At 35.0% G+C, this 10,948-nt stretch overlaps 1 protein-coding gene across 1 annotated transcript; it reads left to right on the forward strand.

Annotated features, from left to right (window-relative positions):
- Window positions 1–444: 444 nt before the first annotated feature.
- Window positions 445–8,881, forward strand: ASB16 (ankyrin repeat and SOCS box containing 16). The gene is made up of 5 exons (XM_014055550.2): window positions 445–969; window positions 2,528–2,795; window positions 4,774–5,266; window positions 5,825–5,938; window positions 7,470–8,881. Exons 1-5 carry the CDS (start codon window positions 654–656, stop codon window positions 7,653–7,655), a joined length of 1,377 nt encoding a protein of 458 aa, XP_013911025.2. The 5' UTR covers window positions 445–653; the 3' UTR covers window positions 7,656–8,881.
- Window positions 8,882–10,948: the final 2,067 nt, after the last annotated feature.

Below are 10,948 nucleotides of genomic sequence, written 5' to 3' on the forward strand. Positions count from 1 at the left end.
TGTACCTGAAAGAGACTCAATACACTTTACTGCCTTGTTCTTCATTTGCTTAATTCTGCTCATCTGTATTTTCTTATGGAAACATTTTTTACTATTTTATGTCTATGTGCATCTATAGCTATCTACAGTAGCCTTACAAACTTTTGTTTCTTGCATTCTTAATATATAGACTTTCAACAGTAATTAATTAATTCTCAATTTGGCTGATACTTTGAAACAGCATTTAAATGTCAAGTTCCTTTTCTTCGCCACCTCAAGCTATTTTCATATATATGGCTGAGATTAATTATTTAAGTACTTTTGTTTAGGTTCAAATATTACCTGTTCTTGTTTTTATCATCTTATATTTTTATTATAGTTTTATTACTAGGTGGCATATCTTGATTTATTACTGATTTTCTAATTGAATTTGAGAACTTATGTTCTTTTTTTTTGCTCAGTTCTAAAAAGAAAGATGACACTGCTTCTATGATGACTATTCAATTCTATTTATAACCCTGAGTAATAAGTACGCAGATGTACTTGTCAGTGAGACCTTGTCATAATAGTAGCTTTTGAAAATTTGGAAGTATCGGCTGTTTTCATAAATGATTTTGGGTTGATGAGTTGGACTACTGGGTAGAAAACGCCAAATTCCTTTCTTGCTTAGAAGAATGTCAAAGGAAACTTTTGTATTCACCTCTTCCACTCTGCGCTCCTTGCGCTTGCAACGAGAAAAGCTGGAGTGGGAAGAACGGCAGAGGGCTGCATCTCATCAGTGGGCCAGCCAGAGGTATCGTCCAACTGCCAGGAGCCTCCTTTCTCTCCCCAAGCCCACCAGACATCTTGAATACTGCCGGGATCCTGCTCTTCACAATACCCTTTACACAGGAGACTTGCCAAAAATTCAAAGCATTTTTAAAGATAAAATCACTTCCAACTTGATTGTGGAGACCCAGGTGGAAGAACTAGAGTGGTCAGCTGATCAGGGTAAGATGGGTAATCTCTAGCAGAAAGGAAACAAGTAATGTTGGTCATTTTTCTTCAGGTTTTAGATAAACATTCACTGTTTGTATTGTGGAACAAAGGCTTGTAATGTATGAAATTTAATTCCATAAAAATATAAATGGAAGAAATATGTGTTGATTATGTTAGTTGAAAAAAAATGCAACATTGAGTAGAGGCCCAGACAAGTTTCTTTCGCAGAAAGCCTTTTACCATACTAACCTGCCTTACTTATGTGTTCAGTCATCCACTTTCATGTTTAAACTTCCCCATGTTTTTGGTCATTATTTTTTCAAAATAATATTTTCACTACTGTAATAGGAAGGAAGGAATACCTGTACAATGCTGTTATCTTTTCAATTAATAATATAAGGTTTCTTGAATTGTAAATATCTTTTAAATTGTGCAATAAAAATAGAGAAAAATAATTAAATATATTCATAACATCTATTTTAATTCTTTCCTGAAACGCTGATGATAAAATAAAACGGATGAAATTAGAACTGTATGTAATGTGATATCATTTATAAACATCATTGCAACATACCTTAGATATTCTAAGACTGAATTAATAGTAACAAGGTTTCCTAGAATTTACCACCCAGAGTCACTGGGAAGTGGGCAGCATATAAATTTAATATGTTGGTGTGAGTTGTTATTTATTAGATTTAGAATTCTCTAACATGTTCTTTTATAACCATAGTTTTCAATCTCTATTTGGCTTTAGAGTCTTTAGTTTCTATTTCTGAGGCAAGACCTAAGTTTATCCCTAACCCTGTACTGGTTTTGATTATATATTTGAAGCTATTTCACTAATGACTGTCACCAAACTATAATCCTCAGGAATTGGGTGAAAAGCAAATATAACACATTTCTTTTTTTTCTTCTCCCACTCAGCTGTATATCATCTCATCCTCTTTAAAAACAAATGTGTAAGGAAATGAACCATTAAAGCAGAAGACTATACGAGGCTGTAGTTAGTTGTTTTTATGTTTTGCATCTTTTATTCTTCCTCTGTATTTTCATTCTAGTGCTCAAGTTAAGCCTAAAACTGCATAGTATTTCCTCAGACTGTATAATGAAATTGAGTCAGGCCAAAGTTCCACCTAGACCGCTTTTATATTTTTAATATTTGAGGCACTTATATTTCTTGGAAAACCACATAAGCATGTTTGAGTTATTTGCATTAATGTGTAAGTTTCTAGGGGAGCCATTTTGTGGTGTGAGGATTGTGAACATTTTGTTTTATTATGATAACTATTAGCTTTATTGTTCCTTAATTTATATTCTATCTTTCTGAAAGTTTTCCATGTATGTTTTAAAATAAATGAATTCTGAATAAATAACAACTTGTATGTAAAATAGACTTCAGCTGATGCACATCAACAGAATTAGCTGTAATGAATGTGCTGCAGGGCAAAAAATATCCTCAGTTTAATGCCAACTAATATAATTAGATAACTGAAGCTCTATATATTTTGCCATGTTTTGATACAGGAAGCTTTTGCACAATCAATTATCTTTGTCTTTGTTGGTTTTACAGGGTTGTGGGTGTTGACTGCTCAAAAGAAGCACACGTCTCCATTGCGAATAACAGCTGCCAGGGGCTATCAAGACTGTGTGAAACATCTGCTCTTGAAAGGGGCAGATGTCAATGCAGTTATTGGTGGGAAAGCTGCTTTGCATGATAGCTGTGCCAACCACCATGAAGAATGTACCCGTCTGCTCCTACGTTATGGTGCTAATGCTAATATTCTTTCAGAAGAGGGGCTGGCCCCATTGCACTTGTGCACCACTCACGAAACTTTGCCGTATGTCTGGGAAGTTGAAAGAATTGTGGGTGTAATGCAGGGGTGAAATTCAGCAGGTTATGACAGGTTCTAGAGAACTGGTAGCAGAAATTCTGAGTAGTTCGGATAACCGGTAGCAGAAATTTTGAGTAGTTCAGAGAATCGGCAAATGCTACCATTGGCTAGCCCCACAGCGGGGTGGGAAATGGAGATTTTGCAATATTCTTCCCCAGGAGTGGGGTTGGAATGGAGATTTTGCCATGCCCACCAAGCCACAGCCACAGAACCGGTAGTAAAAAAAATGAATTTCACCACTGGTGTAATGGCTTGAAGGAAGATTAAAGACAGGCTAATAGGAAAGTAGTGGCATAATTTGTAAAATAACAAAGTTCTTCAAGTGCAAGAATTATTCTTTGATGTTAAATTAATCTCTTGGGATAAGGCATGTAAGAAGCAAGGCAGACTATTTCTTTGGAAATCTCTCTGTTCAATGTGATAGAAGGGCATGTAGAAAACTTACATTTTATTACCTGAACTACACAAACCATGACCCATTGTTTCATAGATATTTCCTTATTTAAATCAAGAAACAGAATAACTGCAGGTGGGTAGAAAAGCAATGGGAGTGGACCAACTTCCTTTTTAAAGAACAATTTTATTAAAACTTTTGAATAATTAGAATAGAGAAAAAGAAGAAAAATGCAAGAAAAAGGATAAAAAAATCTTCCCATAAGAGGGATTTCCCACATGATCTCTTCACCTCCTCTTATCTAACAAATGTAGACTCTTCATCCTCTAATCCATCTCTTAACAATTGGCAAATCAAATAAGTAAGGTGTTCTTCAATCAAATTACCAGCAAAACATCCAGAGTATTTAGGATTTTAACATTAACTATATAAAACTCAACAGTCTGCACCTGAGGTCTTAATTGTAACACAATCCCACCTAAAAAGGCATACAATGAACCCCACACCCAAACAAAACAAAACCCAAGTTTAACATGAGAGATAATTTGTCTTTCACAGCAGACAAGCTCCAAACACAACATTCCAAATAACAACCAATCCTGTTCCAGTTTACATATGCGTTCCATGTTTTTCCCTTTAAAATTCTCAACTTATCACCATTCATTTAGTGACAGTTTAAGGTTACAATGGCACTGAAAAAGGGTGACTTATGACCATTTTTCACACTTAGGATTCCACTCCCATTGCTTTTCTACCCACCTGCAGTTATTCTGTTTCTTGATTTAGATCCCTGTGGTGATGTGATCAAAATGTGGGCGCTTGGGGAACTGGCTCATATGATGATAGTGTCCCAGAGTCATGTAATCATGTTTTATGACCTAAATAGTACTAAAGCAGCAACTTTGCAAAATTTCAATCCCACAGGAATTATGGGTCCTGGATGTTGACCCATTCAGTAAATTAGTCCATTTGAGGTTTGTTGCCATATGACACACATTTCACTCAATTCAAGGTTGCAAACAATCAGGCAGATATGAGAGTCTTAGTAGTATATAGATATGAGTTAATGCAGAAGTGTTTGTTTTACATTTTCTATTAAATACTGAAGTTTCTGCCCTGAGCCCTGTCCAATTACCCATGAATAACATTTTTTTAAAACTGCAGTGAAGTGCACTTTGTAATTAAGGGACTGGTTTGCCCTCTTTGGTTATTAATGTGAATGCTTTCAGTTTGAATGCTTAATTCAGAATTAAATTTTAATAAAGTTTTACTTATTTGTTTACATTGTTTACCTCATAATAAAAGAAATAATTGAAAGCTGTGTTTAATAGAACTGCAAATAGAGTAACTGCATATGGTGGAATAAAGCTATATGTAATTACAAGCAGTGCAAAACTGCTTAATGGGCATTTAGCTATCTATTTCTATAATATTTTAAAATATATTTTAAAGTTAACAGAATGTAAGATTAAATAACAATGGTTTGTAAGGCAATTGCAAAATTCCTTAATGCATCTCTGTGCCTTTCAGATGTGCTCAACTACTACTGGAATATGGAGCTCTAGTGAACCAGAAATCAAGAGATGGTCATGCTTCCCCATTGCATGTGGCTAGTAGGAATGGTTTAGAGGATCATGTCAAACTCTATCTTTGCTATGGAGCAAATATTGCTCATAGAAATCGGGAAGGAGAGACAGCTCTCAACACTGCTTGTGCCAATGCAGATAGACCTGAGGGGGCTGGTCGCTATTACCAAGTGGTAAAGCAACTTCTTGATGGTGGGGCCAATGTCCAGATCGCTGGCCGAAAGAACCATACTCCACTGCACAATGCCTGCAGCAACTGTCACATTGGGATTGTGGAACTCCTACTACAGCATGGGGCAGAAGTCAATATTCGTAATTGTGCTGGCAATACTCCTATGGACTGTGCTTTGCAAGCAGTGGAAGATTACCTGGAGGAAGAGCCTGAAAAAGTTATAGTAATGTTGCTCAACCATGGTGCTGCCTCTATTAATCCTAAGGTAAGAATGGTGCCTTCAGTTTTAGTGATTTCTTGAGGCTATCAGTGAGCATTTCTGAAAACTGTTGACTGATTTTTGGATTGCATAATATTATGTGACAATAATATATGTAAGGAATAATGTTTGTAAGTTTTTAAAATGTATATCAACTCAGGACAGTTTCCTTCCTGTACAAGGACAAGATATTTTGTGTTTCAATTTCACATATAGAAGGTAGAGGATGCTGAGCAGGCTGTAACCTACTAGACATCTAAGAGGAATGGATAGCACTACCTAAAGTTTTTACATTGAGAGGCACTTGTTTCACTCTATGTAAATGGTAGAGCCAATCTTGTAGCCATTTTTTTCTCTTCAAAGTCTACACCAGCCTTAAAAATAGAAACTATCTCCGGGATGAAAACTGACCAAAATGTTGTTTTTAATGTTTCTCTCAGATTGTGCTTCATATAGGCGCTGTGAGAATATATGGGTTTTGGTTGAAAGCATTCCTTTTCTCTTCCAAGATATACATGCTTTTTATAATCTTTTGCTGTTTTCTCTTAATGCTTCTGCACTTAGATGCTAAAGTTTTGTGCCTCATCACCTCGATCTATGGAAATAATTCTGAATTCTTATGATCGAGTATTGTCCTGTGATTCCTGGGTGGAATCTGTATCTACTGAAATGTGGCAAGTAAGTAACAGTACTTTTTGTTCACCATTACTTATATTTCATACTCTTCTACCATTATGCTGCCCTTTGTTTTTTTCTTGCTGAGTAAAATCTGGACTTGCACTACAATTTAGGGAGCAAGATTGGGGAGTGCTAGCTGAGAAATGTTGACAGTTTTTTGGATATCATTCCTTTTTTTCTAAAAGAGAAGTAAATAGTCATATATTCAGTTTGACTTCTAGTCGTAGCTTAGATTCAATCAGATCTTTACAAGAATTAGTTTTTACAATTGGATTGTATATATTAGAATTGCTTCCCAGAAAGCCTTTTGAAGTAAGTAATCATACCCTGCCTTCATCTTTATTACTATCTGACCTCTCACTCAGTAAGCGAGTTCTAGTCATGAATTCTAATTCATAACTACTCACTAAGTAAGGGCTCTTCCTCTCTCAAGACTATTTTCTATGCCCTCTATAATCTCCCTGTTCCTGTTAAAACTCCAAAACTACTTGTTTAATTTGGGTTCCTATCACATTGTTTGAAAGTCAACTATGTGCTCTCATAAGATTATTTCCCCCTGTAACGATCAAATTATATTCTTATATTATGTATCATTGAACATAGCTTGATCATGTAGTGTAAGTGAGGAATCACATGATAGTATGTTCTGGTTATCTCTAGAAAAATATTGCAGGGTGAGGAAGAAATTTCTATGTAGTTAAAAAAAGCATTGTTAAGTCTAGAAGTTTTAATTAATGCTAGTACTCTGACAGGGATTCTCAATTTAAAACAGAATTCTGGAAAATTCAAAAGTTAATAACACCCTTTTGTATTATTCAAGTCTAGTTGAGCCTAATAAAAGTATTGTCCAACCATGAATTTGGGTTTTATTTTTAAAATTGAATGTTTTTACTGCTTTTAAAAAAAATAAAGTCTTAATCCATCATTTGATCATTTCCCATAACATGGGTTGTAAGTAAAGTTGTTGACAACTAATTCTATGTGAGGGGATTTACTTTCACAATTTATATATACTCTTGAAATATAAAGTAGAATGTCTAAAAGAACCTAAGCTTAGTTGGCTGGTTGAACTGTCATATCAGAATATTGACAGATATCATAAACTTCTTTATGAATAAAATAGACAAATTTGGAAGTTATGTCAAGACTGAACAATAAATGTTAGAAAAATAGTAAGTGGATGAAAGTGCACAGCTTTTGTGATAGATATTTAACAATTTTGACTGTCCTGATACAGACAATATAATAGATACAACTTAGAACATGAAAAAAGTGGTTTAGAATCTGAAAACTCTATGTAATACAGTATTACTGTACATTTAGGAATAGATATCATGTGTGTCCGTAAAATAATTGAACCAAAGAACTTTTAACTTCCATGGGGGATGTAGTCTGTTGTAGAATATATATTTTTCTTTACAGGGAACTTTTAGAATAATTTCTGTATAACATGTCTGCCTCTTGATGCTTTCCTATTGATATGTCATGTATGAATAAAACCCACATTTAACTTTTTTTCATGTCTTTACAGGAGCATCAAATGTTCTATGATTCAGCTCTTTTTCTGGTGAATCAACCTCGCCCATTGCAACATTTAGCTCGTTGTGCTATTCGAAAGCAGTTAGGGATACATTGCCATAAAGGCATCTCTCAATTGAAACTGCCTTCTGCTTTGCATGAATATTTATTTCTCCCATTGAAGGGTTATCTCAAATAAAATGATGGAAAAATAGAGAGCAATTAGTAATTAAATATGATTCCATCCTTCTGTAATGAAATACTAGTGTTACCACTAAAATAGTGATTAAACTGCAAATAAGGTTAAAACCAATTTTGTTATATAAAATTATACTTATATATTTATACTTATACTTAAATAGCAAAAAATTTAGCTATGTTGATAATCATAATTCTTGTACCCCCTGTCAACTCTTGCTCTTGGATGATATGGAAGCATAGTAAATAGAGATAAATATGATGGGTGTATCACTTTCTATGTCCTTCCAGAAGAAAAAGCAGAAAAATGTGAAAAGAAATTTTGACTGTAATGCAAGAGTGAGTCTTGTTAAGAGGTTCTGAGGCATGCATGTCCATTGATTCAGGCTGGAAATTATTTTCTTGCATACTGAAGTTCCATCTATACAATGACAATATGTGCATATTATTATCGCATCTCTGGCATGAAAGATTCTCACCAATTGGCTAACTACGTATTCTGTCCATCTAAATAAAGGGTGGGTATTCACATATGTTAATATTGATCCTGGTTTGCTTGGCTTTGATTACAAACTTTGCTTAAGAATGTAAATGATGAGGTAAATTCATAGAGAGATTATCATCACTGGGCATATTTTTCTATTCAGTTAAGAATCTGATACTAATTGTAGTGACAATTATTGGTGACCTGTAGATCAAACTTCCTGGGAATAAGGTGCGATAGAGTGGGATAGTCATCAGCTGATTTGGCAGTGACAAATTAAACATTGGCAATAATGAGAGTGATCCTACCTGTAATTGCTATCTTACAGGATCCAATCTGAGTCGGTAACCAGGACCAGAGGTTTTGTTTTCCGAACTTTCAGACTCATCTTCAGGGAATTTCTTTCTAGGCTAGAGGAGCTCCCTGAAGATGGGCTCCAGCAGAAGTCCAACAGCTCAAAAGACAAAACCTCTGGTCCTGGTGACTGACCCAAATTAGATCCTGCAACATTATCCTGGGACGGGTGTATTCACTTTCATTTGTAATTGCTATCTTTATCAAGGTATAGGCTGAAAATACTAAATAGGGTCAATTCCCGGGCATGATGTCTATATGCTGATGATATGTTAAGAGAACAATGCAAGGTATATGAGCATCAAGATGAAGATATTAAATCTTTGGGCTGGAATCTGAAATAAAAAAAAACTATTCTATTGTGCCAATAAAAGAAAATATATGTTGAACTGTGGAATTCTTGGTGCTCTCTAAGCTTGTTTTCCTTGCCTGATTAGATAACATCTTCAGTGCACTACATAATGAAACATTTATCTTGGAGAACAAAAACAAAAAAAGTAATTGAAGTCTGCAAGATCATGCAAGACTAGCAATATTATTTTTTTAAAAAATTGTATGTTTTATTTGTAGTTTTCCTTTAACAACCAACATTTTGTGGACAGTATATTGACTGGGTCAACATACTTTTTACACAGTACTAACAATACAATTAAATATACATAGTCTTTGCCTTCCAACTTCTAACCTTAATATGCTCATTGTAATTATATTAGATTCTTCTTGTATCAAAATATATATTTTCCAAATTTTTATTTCCCCCCACTTGTTGGGAGTTCTACCTTCACATCTTTGCCTTTAAACAATAATATTCTCTCTTTATTACTTTTTCCATAAATATATTTAAATATCAATAACATTTCTTCATACAATGTATTTGCTGAACCCTATTGAATCATATGTGTGCTACTATTTTTCCAATTTATATTTTCTACTTTTTTCTATTAGTTTTTGATACAATCACCATATTACAAGATATTTTCTCTCTATCATCTTAGCCTTTTTAGAATTTCATCATTTGCTGACTTTTTGGTGACTTTTATATTTCTCTCTTGGGATCCTATATTTCTAATATTTTTGCAAAAACTGAATATTCCATCTGCCTTATCCCTTGTCTTCTGCTGCTGCATCATTTGGATACCCATCCATAACCCTTTCATTATTTTTGAAAAACCTTTGTTTTTTCCTCTTATGTTTTATTGTAAACCCTTAAGGAATTTTCTATTTTATTCTTAGTATTTATTGTTACTGTCTCTTCAGTGTTTTTGTCTTCTTGTAACTTATTTTGATTTGTCTCCACCACCACTCTTTCAAATTTCTCATCTGTCTTCAGAATATTATTTTTATCTTTTTCCATCATTTTTTTGAGGATCTTCTACACTCACATCTTTATCCAGTGTGAAATTCTGCAAGTTCTGACAGGTTATGGAGAACCAGTAGCGGACATTTTGAGTAGTTCGGAGAACTGGCAAATATCACCTCTGGCTGGCCCCAGAGTGGGCTGGGAATGGAGATTTTGCAATATCCTTCCCCCAGGAGTGGGGAGGGAATGGGAAATTTGCAGTATCTTCCCCTGCCACGTCCACCAGGCCACACCCATTGAACTGGTAGTAAAAAAAATTGAATTTCACCACTGTCTTTATCTTTGAATAATCCCATCATTTCCTTACGATTCTTTGTCACATTTCATAAATACTTTTAAGCATCACTAACATTTATTCCTAGAATTTTATTATCTCCTATAGGTGATTTTGTACCATTATATTAAAAATACTCAATACATTGGCATTCTTCAGTCTCAAAAGACTATGGTATCGTGCTCTGAAAAGAGGTCCTAACGCAGTATCTTGTGTGGCTAAAAAGTCCAATTCAGGAGCGGCAATCCCTTCCACACTGAGGCAGATACATTCTGTCGCCTGCCCAGCCCCCAGATTTTGCTGGTTCTAGGACTGCCTCAGCCTCAGCCTGCTGAACAAGTGTCTCTTCAAATTGGAGACGGCCATGCTGCTTCTTTAGCCTCCAAGCTGAATGATCAGAGGAGGTCAAGGTTTCCCAGCTGATAATGTCCATTCCCGAGGCCTTTAGATCCCTCTTGCAGATATCCTTATATCCCAGCTGTGGTCCCCCTCTGGGGCGCTTTCCCTATGCTTATATACCTTTAGTATTCCAGTATCCCAAGGAAAATGGAGCATTACAATGATGGCAGACTACTGTTGGATGCTTCAGAGAGACATTCCAGATGCTACTCACAAGCGTAAATGCACCAAAAGGAGCCTCACAAGGAAGAAAAACGAGTTTAGTGTCTGTAGGTGAGCTCATTTCAGTTCAAAAAAGGATTATCATGAAAATATTGTAATAAAACTTTAATTGTATAAGTCTATTTCCATTTATTTTGAGGTATCACCTTATTTAACATAGTTACCTACATTGTCAGGAAACGTGGTGTCCTATGACAAAAT

This window comes from Thamnophis sirtalis, unplaced genomic scaffold, assembly GCF_051295495.1.
Source record: "Thamnophis sirtalis isolate CommonGarterSnake01/CBP01778 unplaced genomic scaffold, rThaSir2_p1.2 scaffold_4, whole genome shotgun sequence".
Lineage (NCBI taxonomy): Eukaryota > Metazoa > Chordata > Lepidosauria > Squamata > Natricidae > Thamnophis > Thamnophis sirtalis.

Bases quoted from the DNA above. Each gene is read 5' to 3' on its own strand.
- ASB16 (XM_014055550.2), top strand. From the start codon at position 654: ATGTCAAAGGAAACTTTTGTATTCACCTCTTCCACTCTGCGCTCCTTG. The intron at 2,796-4,773 runs GTATGTCTGGGA...TGTGCCTTTCAG, and splicing joins ACCACTCACGAAACTTTGCC to ATGTGCTCAACTACTACTGG. The intron at 5,267-5,824 runs GTAAGAATGGTG...TTCTGCACTTAG, and splicing joins CTGCCTCTATTAATCCTAAG to ATGCTAAAGTTTTGTGCCTC.